This window comes from Coloeus monedula (genome assembly GCF_965178545.1).
Source record: "Coloeus monedula genome assembly, chromosome: 11".
Taxonomy (NCBI): domain Eukaryota; kingdom Metazoa; phylum Chordata; class Aves; order Passeriformes; family Corvidae; genus Coloeus; species Coloeus monedula.
In genome coordinates, this window is record NC_138791.1 from 20,977,158 (window position 1) to 20,994,861 (window position 17,704).

At 50.6% G+C, this 17,704-nt stretch overlaps 1 protein-coding gene across 1 annotated transcript in view; it reads right to left on the bottom strand.

The window, feature by feature from the left end:
• SRGAP3 (SLIT-ROBO Rho GTPase activating protein 3) overlaps nt 1-17,704 on the bottom strand; it is an 85,057-nt gene that overhangs the window by 10,554 nt on the left and 56,799 nt on the right. The window contains exons 7-15 of the mRNA XM_082288970.1: nt 11,929-12,150; nt 11,362-11,463; nt 10,940-11,137; nt 9,582-9,666; nt 7,409-7,436; nt 5,251-5,353; nt 2,640-2,700; nt 2,161-2,238; nt 1,009-1,143 (exon numbers count right to left, since the gene is read on the bottom strand). Of these exons, the coding sequence (XP_082145096.1) occupies nt 1,009-1,143; nt 2,161-2,238; nt 2,640-2,700; nt 5,251-5,353; nt 7,409-7,436; nt 9,582-9,666; nt 10,940-11,137; nt 11,362-11,463; nt 11,929-12,150 (1,012 nt within the window). The remainder of the gene's footprint in view (nt 1-1,008; nt 1,144-2,160; nt 2,239-2,639; nt 2,701-5,250; nt 5,354-7,408; nt 7,437-9,581; nt 9,667-10,939; nt 11,138-11,361; nt 11,464-11,928; nt 12,151-17,704) is intronic.

Here is a 17,704-nt window from a genome sequence, read left to right on the forward strand (position 1 = left end):
GCACAGAAAACAGAGCACTGTTTTCTAGGGCAGATTTTTAAATGAGGTTTTTATTCGTGTTGCTCTTTTGGGCTATGCATTGGATCCTTCTGAGCCCTTCCACTGCTGTCTCCTACTGCTCTGAACAGGAATTAGAAATTCCTAGGAAATAGGTTAGCTGAACCAGTGCTGAGTCAGTACTCTCAGATTTGCTGCTCTCCACTCCACAGGGGTGCAGAGAGCCCGGAGCTGCCATCAGACACCTGCTCCCTCCCTTGGGAAGGAGGTGACTCGGGGCTGTCCTGCTCTAAGCTATCCCTGTGTTCTGTAGAGAGTTAATCCTGTGGCTGCTGTTTCATAGGAAGCAGAGGACAAGCACCAGAGCTTTTCTGGAGCAGGCAGATCACACAGAAGTGTTGCTCTGGCTCAAACTATGCCATTTGCTAATCACAATAAAATTCACTGACAACATGTAGCCGGGCTGCCATTTAATCAAAATTCTGAGCTAAATCCCACCTCAGTACCAAGATGGATAGCTTTATAGTATTTAATGTGGGGAATTTTTCCATTTGATTTATCCCATTATTGCCTGCTGGGTTCTCTACTTCTTCAGTTTGGTTTTACGTAAGAGGATGTTTGTTAAAACAAAACAACTAAATACAAACTTGATAAAACCCTATGACAATAGAGAGCTGTTTTGACACCTAGAGGAATAAACTTTCAAAGCACTTGCCTTTCTCATTGAGCAAAATGTTCCAACTGGGCATAATTCAGGAATTAACGGGGATAACCATCACCACTGCACACATGAGGACAGCCCCATGTGGCCTCTGCAAAGTGCCTTTTGACCTGTCTATTGCCCATGTGCCTTTGAGGAACTTCCATGTAAAGCCCCAGCTCTCCAAGAATAAAAGGAAAAGTCCTTCACCCTGCTTAGGCTGGGACACCAAGTGTGCAGCCTGTGTTATGTGTGTTAGTATTTCTCTCGTCCCATCCAGTTCTCCACGAAGAGCCGTCACATGTACTTACTTATAGTAGATATCAAATCTTGAAACCTTTCCTTAGGAAAGAGGGGGTTTTCCAGTCCTCGGAAATACAGCTTCAAGACTCCAGCCACTGAGTTAATGTCTCGTTCATTCTGATCATCAGCAAGGGGGTCTTCACCTGCCCAGAGAAAAGGTTTTATGTCCAGCATCAGCATCAAGCTGGACTAACACAACAAGTGGTTTTCCTCATTTAGTGGAACACCCAAAATTCCCAGGGTGCAGAAACCCTCCTCATGTGCAATGGCAATGCTGATTTTTCCTGAAAACCAGTTTTACTGGGGGATTTCAAACCTTTCCTGAGGACAAGGATGGTATTGGTTATCTCTCCTTCACAGTTTCCAGTCCAGCAAATTTACATTTACAGCACCAGCCCGGAAAGCTGAGGTGGTCTGAACGACAGCAAGTGAGAGCCTGAGAGGACAGGCTTGGCTGGAGGATACAACTACACCCCTGGAAGAGACACAGCAGTTCTGGACAGCTTTGTACTGACTCACACCTATGAAAGGCTTTCGGCGCCCCAGAAATCTGGATACTAAATTGGTCTTAAATTGGATATGCAAATCCTCCAGCCTTTGACAATCCCAACACTCCCTTACCCATTGCCCCATCCACCTTCACCCTGATCATTCCAATGCTGCTCAAGGATTAAGGGTCACTATTCCCAGCAGGACTGTCCCAGCTCCCCTCCACCCAGGACAGCAGGACTGCTTTCCCTTTCTCACCAGCCTGGCACCCTGAATGTGATTTTCTCAACAGATTCACTGGCACCTCCACAGCCAGCACTGCCACCAGGTACAGGCAGGAATGCTGTGCATCCCTTGGCAAACTGCTGCAGGAAGGATGAACAAGGATCCCCAGCAAAGTCTTTTATGACTCTTGTGTTTTTAATGACTGTGGAAAAGACAACTGCATGTACCCCTACTTCTCATACTCCTTCCCTGGGTGACTCTTTGCTATTCCCAGAGACACAACACTGAGAAACCCAGAAGGGATAAAACCTTCTCATGTCTCGTAGCAGAAAGGGATTTACACAGGCTTTACACCATGGCTAATGCAGCCAGCACACACCAACTCCCACCAAGGATCCCTGCTTGGACAGGGCATCCTGCTGTATCTGCACACCCCAGCTGCACACCTCTCTCAAATGAGTTCTTGATATCGTTGACTTCCACCTGGGAGCCAGGGACTCTGAAGATGCCCTGTTGCTGGAGGCCTGGAAGAGAACAACAATTTAGGAGAGATTCCTGGAACTGTTGGGCAATACCTGCAGGTAAAAACAGCAGAACCCAGGAGTCGATGTACCAGACAGGCTTGGACCAAGCAGGGACAGCCTGCTCCATCTCACTTCTGCTCATATTCTCCAACCAAGGCCCCAGATCAGGGTGCTGAAAGAGCTCGTGGCCTGAGTGAACAATTTAACCTGGGTACATGCTAGCAAAACCTCACTATTTGCCAGTCATCCAATGCTGCATCACAGCCAACACCATTGGAATTATAACCCAAGCCCATGGAGAATGGACTGCAGGCACCCCTGCGATCTGCTGGATCTCACTGCTCACTCAAGTACTTTATTCCTTGGCAGAAGGTTTCTGTGGATGTACTGAGTCCACTTACCATACAGATTGATGTAGCGGATGCAGCTTTCTACGACAAGTGGAATGGCCTGTCCCGAATCCTTCAGGAAAGGAAAAAGAGGAAAAATTACTGGTTTATTGCTAACAAAGCATGGGAAATGCATTAAAGATTGCAAAACCAGAGATTTGAAAATTAGTGCTGGGGAGTTTAGTAAAAGGACAGGCAGGGAAAGGAGGTGTTACAAACATAGAGCCATCGAAGAGCACTGAGGATACCGTGTGCAGCCAAAAACACACAAGAAAGCTGTCACTAAGGTGTGTGAAACATTGCTGCTCCCTCTCTGGCTCAGACAAGGAACTGCCGTGAGGGATCACAGCTATTCCACCCCGAAGGTGGAATGCTGAGCTGAAATAAAACTTGTGCTACACCTGGCTGGTGGAATAAGCTTCCAGTAACACAGCTTACAACATTATTTCCACCAAAGGAAACAGCCATTATCAGCAGGTGCTAAAAAACTGAACTGTGCATGGAATGAAGTGCCTGAGTCTCAACCAGTGAAGAGTTCTGGCTTCTCCCCAGGCCCCTGGTGGCAGAAGCTCAAGGGGACCATGGGCCATGTCTGACAGCCCAAGTGGACACATTTCTCTTTGGGATTCTGGCTGTTTTTCCAGGACAGCACAGTGGCATCTCTGGCAATTCCCTTCATCTCGCAGATGGGCCTCCAGTAAGTACCTGATTCCTCGTTCGTGCATTCCTCCTTCCTCTGAGCACACAAAAAAGCAGCAGAGTGGAAAAAAGAGAACAGATTAAGCAGGGGTAAGTTCAGTTAGAGGTAAGCATCTCCTTCGGAGGCCATGAACGCTCAAATGCAATGGCAGCTTGGCAAGGGCCAACACAGGCCTTTGGGATGTCCACCCTCCCGCCCAAACCCCTTCGGCACGCTGCACCCCAGCCTCAGCGACCTGCAGGGACAGCCTCTCGGATTTCCTCCCTCTCTGAACCTGTGGCGTTCCCAGAAGCCTGAGGACAAGGCCAGACCTTGCCTGGAGCACAGGCAAGGCTCTGAGGGGGCACTGGGCAGCCATGGGGGCACTGGGTGACCAGGGGACAACTGGGCAGCTGCCAGTGGCCCAGCTGCCTGTGAGGCCATACATCCCAGGGGCAGCCAGCCATTACTGAGGGGTCTTTGCTAGCACGGGACACTTCTGCTCAGATGGATTTCTAGAGCAGGTAATTCCTCCTCCTCAGTGATGAACAGGCTGGGATTTAATGAGCATTACTTTTTTAAAAACCAGTTTAAGTCAGGAGTAATCACAAATCCTAACAGGATTACAGGCTTTGCCAGCAGGGCCGGTACTCTCTGTGCTGGCACTGTATACAGACACTGCCCTGAGACTTAGGGAATAAACCCCAGCCAGATGATGCCTATTAGTCACCTAATCCAACAGTTCATCATTACTGCTTCCTACAGTGTTTTCACTGAAGCTTTCTCCAGAGCAGGATTAAACACTGCCACTGGAATAGCATCACTGCCTTTGGAAATCCTTCCCACAGCCATTCCACAGCTAACGGCAGGGTTTGGAGGACTGGCAGTGGGATAGTTGGAGGTATCCTTTGGGACAAATCCCACATCCACAGCTCTTCATTTTGCTCCTCAAACCTCCCTTCTGGGTGATTTCCTAGGATGAGCAGCGCCAAAGTCCCTTACACTGGGATGCACTGGGATTAACTGAGTTCATCCAAGTTCACCCCACCATAACGAAAGGAATACTCTGTCCCACGGATGACAGCCCCATGCCATACATTACCAGCGCTGGTTTGGAGGAGACCCCTCGGCAGCTGCCTAGGAATGACTGCTCCGAGGCCGGATGGTGAGCCCAGGTGCAGGCCCTGGCGTGGGCTGGTCAGTGTGCAGGCCACTGAGTCCCCTCCCCTGCAGCATTCTGAGGTCATGGCCTCCCAGACAGGATGGTGGCTCTGCAGGGACAAGGTCACCTGTCCTCCCCAAAGGTTAGTGCCTACTCTGGGCTGTGGGAACCCAGTAAGCCCCAGGCTGCATAGGACATCACCTGTCAGCAGCTGGCAGGGGATGAGCCAGCTGGGCTGGTTGTTATTGATGTATTTTTGTGTAAGGCTGAGGATCTCCTGTCTGCCCTCCAACATGGCCACCCATACAACAGGATTTCTACCACAGGCTGACAATCCTTGAAAGTCGGAGACACTTTCTGGGGGCTTATGAGACATTTTATCTTCCTTCTCAGCCACAAGCATGGATGGCCACCAAAACCATGTGGAAAAGGGGAAGGGGAGATGTCTGTTGATCCTTTGAGGGCTGGGCTGAGCTTGTGTAATCTTTTTTCTCAGGATGGATAGAAGCAGCAGGACAATGAGAACACTCAGCCAGGACTGCCTCATACTGCACATGGCCACCAGCCATGGGCCCTCCCTGCTGCCCTGGTCTGGGGCACAGAGTTGATGGGACAGGGAACACCAGGAATGCACAAGGGAAGCTATGGAGTGAAATCATCACCGAGGCAGAGGCTGCAGACAGGCCGGAGGGACCCCGTGAGGATGGCAAGCAGCCAGGACAGGAAAGCCACCATTCCATTCCCAGCGTTCACAGACACTCCTACTGCAAGCCAGCAAGTACCTTAATGAATGTTTCCATATTGCCGTTAAAGAGTTTATGATTATAGACTGAGAGAGGCCTAGGTCTCCTCATTTTCTGTGGCTTAGGGGGAAGACATGGGGGCCTGGGAGAAAATGGAACAAAATAAATCAACAAAACACCAACATAAATGCAATGACAGGGTGAGATCTCACAGGTTAAAACTGAGAATAAAAAATCAAACAGAAAAATCCTTCTGTGAGGATTCGACATGTAGCTCCACACACCCTGCAGCCACTCACACTGGTGTGTCCCACATGGACACCGCTCCAGCAGGAAACCAAAGGCATTGGTGGTCAGCTGGATTTAACACCTGCCTCCCACCACCACAGCTCAGCACTCCCTCAGCCCAAAAAGGCACCAAGAGCAGCTGAGGGGATATAAACCTCAGCTACCCTAGAAAATGCTGGGGTATTCCTTTTTGCTCCCAAACAGATTTCATTCTGCTCACAAAAAGTTCCTGAATGAGGGCAATGGGAACACCTCCACCTTCCCGTGTCTAACTTCTGTTTGGAATCCCAGGGAGGGGAATGACCCTGCCACTGCTAGTGACCAAGAAGCCAGGGAAGCTTGTGACAGGTTTCAGTGCAGTACTGAGGACACTGGAGGGCTGCTTCCATTAATGCTATTCCCAGTCCAATTTCTTTGGATAATGAAGGACATTCAGTGTCTAGATCTAGAAAAAGGAGAAAAACACCACAAAATCCCAAACAGATTTCTGCCCTGCCCTCTGCCCCAGGCCCTACTGTCTGTAGGGGAGAGAACACAACTGCAAACACACACAAAACTGGGTGCTGGGAGCCTTCATGCAAAAGTCCTCATGGAATAACATGGACACTTTACACAAAGCTTGGTGCAAAGGGGACAGCAGGACTCAGCCACAGGAGAGGGAAAGGGTCTGCAGCTCCCACTGACATCACCTGCTGGTTCCTTAATCAGATGCCTCTAATTAAGCAATCTTGACTCTACACTCCTACAGCTTCCAACCACTCCTTCAAGGGGTCACTGAGGAGCAGAGGTGACTGCTGCCCACTGGAGCATCCCTGCCCCTCACACTGCAGGGGCTGTGCCTGCAGCCCCCAGCCAGGGGCCTGCACACACACCCGGGCCCAGGCCTTCGGGGCAGCTCCCCTGTGCCCAGAGGCAGCAATGGCAGTGAGGGGCGGCTGCTCTGACAGCTGATCCGGCAGGGACTGGTGAGCAGGGCCATGGACAGCTCCTCGGAGTGCACCGGGGCAGCCACACACTGCACAGCCCCTGCTCTCTGCAGGTCCCTCTCTGTCCTCACAGCACCTCGGTGCCCCACTGGGTGCCCAGCCCTGACGCCACTCGGCCTGGTGCCAGCAGCACAAGGAGCCTCCTTCCTGCCTGGCACGGCAGCTCAGGCTGCACCATCTGCTTCACCACTTCTAAGAGGGAATGGAGCTTTTTTTTGCTGGTATTATAAATTTTATTAAATACAAACAAGGTTGGAACAAGCTCACACACAGAGAGGCTGTGCGTGTTCTAGGGAGCAGTTTGGAGGCTCTGCTGGCCTATGTCTCACTGTCAGAACACCAGCACACTCCTAGCAAGCCACTGGAGTTCTGTGGAGAAGCTTCACGGACTGGACACGGATCAAAGCCTCCTCTCTGTCACATTTACCCCAGCCCCACCCCCTGCAGTAGGGGGATTAAGTCTGTGATACAGGCATGCTCTGCACTCATAGGCAAAGCAACCAGAACTGGGAGAGCATTTCAGGGACATATTAAAGTCCTCAGAGGAAGAGGGATGGCAGGGAGTGGGTGGACACCTTCATGTCACCCTGTCCAAACAAAACCCCATCTCAGCTACGCTCCAGGGCACTGCACCGTGCTGACAAAGCACATCCAGGCACATCAGAGCCAGTCAGCCAGAAACCACACTGCAGCAGAACCAAGGGCCTGTGTGTCACCCCCCTGATCCAGGCATTCCAGGCCATGCAGCTGGGAAGCAGGATGTGGGGCACGGGGACTGGCAGCCCATCAGCACAGGGGGGCTGGAGGTGGGCAACTGAACCCCACCAAGCTGCACCAGTAGCAAAGCAAACCCCCCTTCCCACAGCCCCCTCCTGCCAGCGCCAGCCCTCCCCAGGAGCAAGTAAGGAGAAGAAAGTGCTCACCTGGTTGTTCCGCACTCAGCTCTTTCACCTGTAAGAAACACAAGTTCCCATCATCGCTCCACATCAGCCACCACCACACAACTGCAGAGCACAGCTGTGCAGGTGCTCACACCCTCACTGCTGGTTACCCAAGGTAATGGCTCCTGGCAGAGAGAAGCTGAATTTGGGGAGGAGAGATGCCCATCTGGTGCCCCCACCATTAAAGACAGATTAGAAATCCAAGACCCAGCCACAAGAGAGGGAAAGGATCTGCAGCTCCCACTGACACCACCAGTTCCTTTGCCACGTGAAATCCACCATGTGTGTACCCAGTGGCACAGCAGGCCCACAGCACAGGCTCCTGGGCACCAGGTAGGACAGGCTGAGTGCCAGCAGGAACAGGGCAGCCCAAGAGGCGCTGGAGCCCAGGGAGGCCACAGAGATCACCCAACTGCCTCACGAAGGGCCATGAACAGCACCTGAAAGCAACAGAGTATTTGGGTCCCCAGCTTTTCCTGGGACATAACAGCCCATCTAATCACCATCAGGCAAACTCTGTTGCGACTGTCACTATTTCCATTCCCTTTGTGTATTTTTAGTGCTTGGATCTTATAGAAATGCAAGCAGATCCCTGCTGATTAGATCTCTTCATTTTTTACAGTATTTGTCAATCCACTGAAAAAAACTAAACTAATTTCACATGCTCTTTGTGCCTGTCTCCCAGGGCTAGGAAAGCTGAGTTATTCTTCCCTTGCTAAAACACATAAAAGGAAGCATTTGGCTGCACATGCCTCCATCCTGCTTTCCCTTGGCACCTGCAGAAAACAAGCTGGGAGCCAATTCCTCACTGAAACAGCAAAGAATTCCACACGCATGATTTGCAAATTCAGACTCCTTCCTAATGAGAATCAGCTCACGCTGAAACACAGCACTTGGTATTTCTGGGCTAAAAACTTGCTGAAAGCCTACAGAGCAGGATGATCCCATGGCCTGGGAAAAGCTTGGAAAGCTTCATGTGAGGATCTTCCACAGCTGCTTCTGCACAGCTCTGGAGAATGAAATGCCTGGCCCTGCATCTCCATCCTGAGCACAGCAGCAGTGTGGCTTTGGGGGAAGAAAGCAGCACAGCATTAAGTGAATCTTCAGCAGATTACTCACTTCTTGCCCTGATCCACAGGAGCCCGAGCACTGTATGCCAGCCCTGCCTACAGACCCTTGGGCCTTCCCTGTGCTCAGAGTCTGTGCCTGACTGGGCTCTGTCTTCACTGCGTGGAGCACACCACAGAAAGTGGATTTTAAGGTTAAATAAATCTGGCAAAGAAAACATGTTTGGCAAAGCAGCCAACAAAAAGCCATTATTTATTATTTATTGTTTTTACTCTAAGATGAGGATTCCAATTTTTGTATTGTTAAAATAAGGCCATGGACCATTTGTGTGTTTTCATTTAAATATATTCTCTCCTGTTGAATCAGGATACCAACTCATCTCCATCTTCTTTACACCAGAAATAATTCAGTTAGTTGAGATGCTTTAAAGAGCTAAAATCTTCTCCTAGGGGCATGGTGACATCACTATCCCAGCAGTGGTGGGTCCCACCCAGAGCCACTCACTGCCCCCTGCTTTGTGTGGAGCCTGTCTGTGTGCATGTGCTCTAAAACAGATCTGTGAAACTATCTGGGAGAATAAAAGACTCTTATGGGAAAATTGGTTTAAAAACAAGGATGTCCTTGCAGTTCTTGTTTAGGACAAGTCAAAACATGTATGGCCAGGGGTCAAGGAGTCTGTTGAATTAACAAGGGTGCTGCATATCTGTGACAGACACACGGCACCAAGGGCAGGAAAAACACCATGTCAGGGCTGCAGAAAGCGGGGGAGAAGAGGGAGAGGAAGGAAAGAGGCAGAGGGTGGGAGTGAGTGGGAATCTCTGCTGCTGGAGAAGTAACCCAGCACTTCAGCACACAGTATCAGATTCAAAGAGATTTCTCTATGTGCACTCCCAAAGAAAAGTGGGAGGAGTAATATTCCAAGGAAATCATGATTTTGCATGTCACTGGTTAACCTGAGCAGCAGCAGCAGCCAGGCACAGAACCATCAGTCACTCAGGAGAACACACAAGTGAGGCTGACACATGACACATGGTTTAAACCCTCTCAGGTGACTGGAGGATCCTCCCTGGACCTGACCCCAACTCACCTTCTCCCAGAGTTTGCTTCAGCAGGTCGTGTTTAGCCTGGAGCTTCGTGATGAGGTTACTGCCATTCAGATACTCCTTAAATTTCTGGAATTAACAAACAAACACAGTGGGTTAAGCACCGAAGCCCCTAATGGACGTTAAGTGTTGCCTGGGGGCTGCAGGAGGGGCCTGGGGCTGCTGGAGCGGGCTCAGGAGCTGGGCAGGCTGCACCGGGCTCAGCAGGCTCTAATCACTTCTCCCTGCTCCAGGCACCGGCCTGATGATCTTATTAGCCTGGTCGCCTTGGTGCTGCCCCTCCTGCCTGGGAACGCAGGGAGGGACAAAGAGTTCAAAGCTGCCTTTCTTTTGTCAGGCTTCTGGGAATGGCCTAGGAAATCAAAGCAGCTTTGCCTGCACTGCCAGGGCTTTGCCTCTGTGCAACCAACAATGCCAAGCAAGAACTCCCAGTGCCTGAGCCCTCCCAGGGCAGGGACTGTCAGGTGCTCCACGCAGCAGGTGACACTGCGCAGCACAACTGCCCACCCCACAGTGAGGCCGTCGGACACCCAGGAACACTCCAGAGCAAGGCATTATACAGGGAAGAGGAGAGAGGGAGACAGAGATGGAAAACAGGAGACAGAGAATGGGAAAGAACAAATCTCTGCAAAAACCATTAAAATAATCCCAAGCACAACTCCAAATGAAAACTGCAATTTCCCTCCCAATTTACAATATTATTAAGAGAAGGTAGTTCTTCTATGCATATGTAATATATCACAAGATGCTGTTAACTGTAGGCTATGACCCACACTGAAATGAGGGAGACTTCTGATGAACTCATGGCTGTAACTTGTATTTCAGGTACCAGAACAGAGACCTGAATTCTGCCTGGGAGTGCAGCATGAGAGCTGCAGGGCAGGCACACACACCACAGCCTGGCTTTTGTGCCTTCCTTGGTATGTGAGTGGCTTCAGCTCATCTGCGGGCTCAGAGCAAATTTAAGATGTGTAGGCTAGAGAGAGAAGGCTTGGCTGATAGCTCACAGTCCTGAAGGCCTTCCTGAAGAGCCCCTGGATGGTGGCCCACGGTGAGGCCATCTGAAGTCTGCACCCTGCTCTGAGCCTCTCCTACTCAGTAAGTTTTCGATTTCGCCTGGCTGCTCCAGTTGTTCCTTCAAAGAGAAAAACAAGGCAGGCCCTGGATTGTCAGTCCCTATGTGGTGCCCTGCCACTGAAATGCATTCCAGACCCAAATCTGACAGAAGACAAGTACCTAAAGAGACTGAACTGGTTCTTGCTCTTCACTAATGAGCACTTAACTGGGCCTTAGCCCTGGCAATTAATGCTTCGTGTCCTGTATGGCCTGAGCTGAGACTTACAGTGAAATAGAACATTTCAGTCTCCTGCTGGTTGGCTCTCCTCTTGGCAATGTTGATTTTGCTCATGTAAGTCTCTGATGCAGCTGATTTGACTGACTCAGTGGAGCGGCTGTGCTGGAAGGCATCAGAAACATCAAAATCTTCCACTGTCAGCATGTCCTGCAAGGTCTGCATCGTGGCATCCAGCGTTTTCCGTACCTATCAGAAACAGGACAGCGCAGGTTTGAGGTAGACTGGGGAAAGGACACATCTTGAGCCAAAACAACCAGCCAAAAGGCAGCTCCTGAGCCCTGGGCTAGCACTGGCTGCGGTCTGTGGGCACTTCCAGCTCTGTCACAGGAGGGGCTCCACACCTGAGCACACCAGGAAACCTCCAACAGAAGAAAGGCTCAGCAGCACTGCCCACAAACCTGAGCTCTTACCTCTTCATTCTCTATCTTGAGGGTGGCCAGTCGAGACTGCAGCTGGTGGTACCGCATCAGCAGCTCGGTCTGCACAGGCTGCTGGGCGCTCACCTGGCACACCTGAGACAGGAGACATTCCATGGCTCATGCATGGACCAGACACACATTTCCATACCCACACAACTCCCTCCAGCCCCCACAAGCTCCTAGCAGCCTCCAGAGAGGTTGCATTGCCATGTGTCCCATCAGCAGTGCCCTGGACCTGGGCCAGCACCGATGTTTTGCACTCAGCACTCTCCCAATTACAGCACGTTAATCACAGTTCCCCTGTGCAGATCTGTGGGGCACAGAGAGCCAAACCACGGGCTCCCTAATTGGAAGAGACACGGAGCAAGAGGCAGCCTGAAAGGAGGAGCCCTGACGAGCCAAGAGTCTCATTAGGAAAGGAAACATGAACAGCAGTGTGTGAAGGCAGCAGAGAGGGGTAAGGAGTCAGGAACGATTTCAAAGTGATGGTTCAGAGGAGGGCCGGGCCAGGCCAGGCCAGGCCAGGCCCCTCTGCAGCCCCACAGGTGAGCACCTTACCTCATCCCCCATGTGTGGCTGGAACTCGAATTTCAGCGGTGGGCAGAAGACCTGGTTGCACATGTCCATGATGGTGTGCTTGTCGCTCCGTGCATCCAGGTTGTCCACAGCGTTCTCAATGATGTCCAGGCCCTCATGGCGGGACGTTTCCAGGTTGTACTCAGCAGACAGGTATGTCCTGAAGGTCCGAGCAAGGCTGGCGTGGAATCCCAGATCACAGCACTGAGAAACACAAAGGAGGGTCTGGTCGCACAAACACTCCCAAACCATTTCCCAAAGTTCTCAAACACAGATGGACATTGAAGCAAGGTGGCAGTGGACATCATGCCCTGCAGTGTGTGTACATCCTGCTCTGTCCCTGGGCAGCTGCCTGCCTCTCACCATGGAGCAGCTCCTCATGCATAACTGATCACTCTCATGTCTGTCTTGGGGAGAATGATAAAACTTGGGAGTTAATTGCTGCCAAAATACTGTACTTCAGACAAAAGACTGCTTTTAAACTCTGTCCTCACTATAATTGAATTTAGCATGTCAAGTGTCATACCAGCACTGCTGCTCATACCAGCACAGCTTGATTTGCTGCTCAGAAAGCTCCAGAGCTGAGCAAGAAGCAGCTCCCGTCCCCTCCAGGAGCCTGACCCAGCACATGGCTTCAAAGGGCTCTGCGCCCATGAGCAGCGATCAGGAGACCCTGGGAGAGAAGCAAGGACAGCACTGAAGAGCCACCAAAATCTGGAGGTCAGCAGATGTTGTTCTGCGGGGAAAGGCGAGACAGAGGATGCTGGAAGCGGGAACAGCAACGCCTCAGCCTGAGCCACAGCCCTGGGGCTGGAAAGAGAGCACAGCAGAACAGAAGGGCCAAAGTCCAGCACTGAAGCACAGGTATTTCTGGGATGTAAGAGAGAGCTGGAGAAGATGTAAAGTTAGATAATTATGGGAGAAACAGAGGAATCCTGGGAGGAACGCCTCAAATACCTCCCATGGCTGCACCACCAAACTAACCACTGCCAGCAAATCTCTCCAATCACATGAAAACTGCCATGGGACAATTTCTATTACAGAAGTTAAGACACTTTGTTGCCACACAGTGTAGTCCCACCATGAGTGTTGCCGAGAGGACCAGCGCAGCACAAAAGCTATAGGAAAGATGAGACAGATTGCTGGTGCAATCTCAATGATCCAAATGAGCCCAACTTTTCTGCAGAGCTCCCTCTTGGGAGCTGGTAGTTGAAAGTCACTTCTCCAGCTGTGCAGCATCCACAGGCACTACTGAACCAATGCAGAAAGGCACAGAAAGTGATTCCGTATCAGAACATCAGATATTCACAGAATCACAGATTCACTGATGTTGGAAATTACCTCCAAGATCATAAGTCCAACCTGCGACCGATCTCCACCTCGTCACCCAGCCCAGAGCAGAGTGCCACGTCTAACTATTCCTTGTGCACCTCCAGGGATGGGGACTCCACCATCTCCCTGGGCAGCCCGTTCCAGTGTCTGACAACTCTTTCCGTGAAGAAATTCTTCCAAAATTCATATTGATAAACTCTAAGTGAAATCTGAAAGCTCAGTTGGTGCCACGAGCAGCTCCAACCCAAGAAGCCATCTCATGCTCTGTGCCGATGTGAGAAGACACCGCTCAGCTCAGATCACATCACGGCAGAGCTGTGCTTGCTTCAGTTTCTGCTAAAACCAGCAGCAGCAGAGCTACACTGGGCAGATTCCCACCCGCAGGTGCCAAAGAGAGCCCCACTGTCCCTTCTAGTCTTTAAAAGCTCTGAAACCCCATGTGCAATAATGAGGCGTTTTGTAAAAACTATCAAATTGCCCTCCATTTATCCTGCTTCTATTTAGCTTCTAATCACACTAGTTGAGAGCATGGGCAGTTATGGACTGGCATAGACCTGCCTTAAAAAATCAACAAGCAACACAAGAAAGATAAGGGGTGAATTTCCATTTGCTGCTTGGGGCAAAACCTCATTCTGTGTTGCAGGTCTCTCCCATGAGACAGTTTCAGCACCAACACCCGTATGAACCCTCCAGGTCATACAGAAACCCCAGAGCTGGAACAATGCAGCTGAGGGGCTGTCACACAGATGGGGCAGGGACCAGGGCCAGGACCCCTGTGCCAGCGCTGGCGGAGGACCAGCACTCCTGCCATGACCAGCTGACCACAGCCCTGGGAACAGAGCGCACGTTCCCCAGCACCTCCCAGCCCTCACCAGCGCTCTCCCAGCCCCTGAAATCACAGCTACTCGGCTACAAAAAGCCAGGCTACAAAGTACCAGGAAGAAATATCTGCCACTGTTCAAGGGTGGGAATTCCCACAGCACACTAACCAAGCCACTACAAGGCAAAGCACTGAATGCCACAGAACCCAAGGAGAGGGGCTCAGGGCACTGCCAGCTGCTTTTAGGACAAAATTCCATGTGAAATGTTCCCCTTCTTTTGCTGCTGGACTCGCACTGAAGCCAGCGGTGATTTGCAGCCCCCAGAAATCAGCTGCTCCTGAAAACCAGGGCAGGCACTTCCTGCACACACTGCAGCCCTTGAAGTCCCTGGTGATCAGCACTGTGCCGGCTGCTTCACACACGGGTGCCCAGAGAAGAAAAGACAGAGCAGGGACTTCCACGCAATTCCCAGAGGAACACACAATGGGGAGGGGAAAAGAAAAAGGAAGAAAAAAAAGACTTCAAACTGATGCTCCCCACCCCAGAACAAATGGCATTTTCTCACCCCTCTCATCTCTTTGATGGCAAATAAATTAGAACCACAAATAATAATCCCCAGCCCTTCTGCAGTGCCTTTCATCTGCCAAGCTCAGAGCTCCTCAAGCATTAATTCATCACGTCTGGTAACACCCTGCAAGGGGTGGAAATAGCCCAGTGTTCAGCTTGAGAAACAAACCAGCTCCTGGAGCCCAAGCAAGCACGTTTGGCCAAAACACCACGGAAGCAGCCAAATACCTGTGTGCCTTCCACTGCCCACCCCAGAGCTGCACCGGGGGGCAGTCCTGGGCTCCGGGGAGAAGCAAATGCACACGGTCTGTGGCTCCAGCAACTTTGAGTCCCTCTGTTATCTGGGAGGCTGAACCTGCATGACAGAGCTCAGCCAGGCCCACGCCTCACCTGAATGATGACCCTGGAGTAACACCTGAGCACCTGGGTGTCCTGCAGGCCACCCCTTCACTTCCCAGGCAGAGCAGTAATGCCCCAGCCTCCACAGGACCCAGCATTGCCTGCAAACAAACAACCCAACTCATTTGCTTTGCTCCCTCTTTTCTGCATCTTTTTCTTTATCCTTTCTTTTAAAAATATTCTGCCTTATTTTTAATTATATGCATACTATATAATAATTCTATGCCTATTTTAATCTCTGGCCTCTACTCTCTTGATGTTGCCGCAAAATCCAGAGCTGTATTGTGAGGCAAGTAAATCACAGAATTGGGTTGGGGGAGACCGGAAAGATGATCTAATTCCAACTGCCCTGCCACGAACAGGGTCACCTTCCCCTAGCCCAGGTTGCTCCAAGCCCTGTTCAACCAGGCCAGCAGAGCCAACTGAGGATTTTTGGCGTAACTTTTTCAACTGCTGTTTCTGTTTCCCTAACCTGACTCAGCTAATTTTTCCAGGGACCAAGCAATTTGACAGTTACATGTAAATTCCTCAGAGTTCCCCTCCTTTCCTGGCTTGTTTGTCTCAGATACAGCAAACACAAATCCATAGGGAAGCAAGCTGCTGCTCCAGGACTCAGAGGAGACTGCACACTTTTTGGCAGATCAGTTTGTATGGACACCGACTGTTCCATTTTCTCTGCTGAACATGACCAGTTCAAACTACCTTGCAGCCATTTCTCACAGAACTCCAGAGGGATGGATAAGGAGCTTTATCTCCACTTTACATACGTGGCCGAAGAGATTAACTTGGTCACACAGTTAATGACAGAAATGAGTCAAGCCCAGGCGTTTAAACAGACACACGTGTCACCCGAGGAAGAGGCCCCATGGTGCACTGCCAGTCCAAGGCTAATTTGATCTGTCACTATATTCTTCCTTTCCCTTCTAAGACAAAACACCAAGGCCACTGGAGACAGAGGGGCAGACAGCTCTGCGTCCCTTCACAGCTCCTCTGATGGGCTTTACAGCTCTCATTAAGCCGCAGCCCTGGGAGGCCTCTCACCCTCCCCCGGAGCAGCTGGGTCCTCTGCCTCACCAGAGCTGGAGAGCAGAGCCCGACTTTGTTACCAGCCACTGCTCTGCAGTGATGCTCAGGGAGCAAGCCATGTCAAGGCTGTGCCTAAGAGATGACGCTGAGGCAGCTGGGATTTGGGGGAAACGCTGGTAAATTGGCTGCTGTAGTGTCCTGACGGTTCGGATTTGCGTGAAATCGCAGCTGCACGTGGCAATTTGTGCTGGAGATGGAGGGTGTGCGAGCCCCCTCACCTCGGCCACGTCCCAGAAAGCCAGCCCGGTGCATCCCTCCCCATCCCCACGGTGCAGGATCCACAGGAGCACAGCCAGCCGGGCTCTGAGCTGCCCCAAGCTCTGCTGTCCCATGGAGCCCCTTCTCACCCACATTCTCCCCCAGACCCACTCCCTCCATGGGCTCAGCTGCCCTGCAGAGACCCCCTTCAGCACCACTGGGATCCGGTAACTTGGACTGATTTCTTTTGGAGCTGCTGAAGCCCTTCTTGCCTCACCCCTGCAAAATACACTGAATTTGTAAAAAAGCCTGCTCAGATAAACTGCTTTCCCTTTGAGGATATAGGACAGCCATGTGCAGCTCACACATCCAATACTTTTGTTTCTTGCCTATAAATAGAATTTAAAATCAGGGAAATTTCATTGCTCCATGTTAAAGATGCTTTAGCTAAAGTCCCTGAAGGGATTCCTGGAGTGCAGCGGAAAAGCCATCTGCTGACTCCAGTGGAAGTGTCAGTGAGGAAACAAAAGTTGGGAAGAATAATATAAACAGGCAGAGCTAAAATGGAACTCAGCAAATCTCCAGAAAATCAAAATTCAAAAAACTCCACAAAAGTAAGTCATTCTTGCCTAAAAAATAATTAAACAAGAGAAAGAAAGAGAGAATATACACCACAAAAGCAGAAAGCCTGCAAATAAATCAAGGTGTTCTCACACTTTGCCATTCAAATGTCTCCACAATCAAGTCATTTGTTTTTTAATACATCTTCAATAATAAAGAGAACAAAAGGGACATAATGAGCATTTTATCGGATATCAAAATCTTGAAGTCATCAGGGGTTTTGCATCAGACTTACTTTAATTAACTCTCAGAAGCGTAACTACATGTTAGTGGGTTAGAAAAGGAGGTAAACACTCAAGCAGTTTTTTAAATTGTACATTTAGGTAATGATGGTAACTCAGTGCTTCGAGCTCAGCTATTTATGTGCTCACTGAGGCAACTCCAGCAGGAAGAAACTGCACTGTGCAATCTACACACTGTGAGACGTCCGTTAAAGGAAGAAACAGAAATCCCTTCTCTGGGTAAATCCCTCCTTTAAATCATCTCAAAGCAGTTTGTAGGAGTCACCAGTGTTCAGTTCCTGCCACTGCCATGAATCCTGCCTCCAGCAGTTCCTGCCCTGAGGCTATTCCCTGCAAGGAGCACTGGGACAAAGCTCCAAAGGCACCTTCCCCAGCCAGGACAGCACTTCCACATGTACTGAACCACCACCAAAGTCACCAAGCAGTAGAAAGAAAAAAACCTTCTGTTTCAACACCAAGGCTGTGTCTGACTTTGGGAAGCATTTCTCTGTC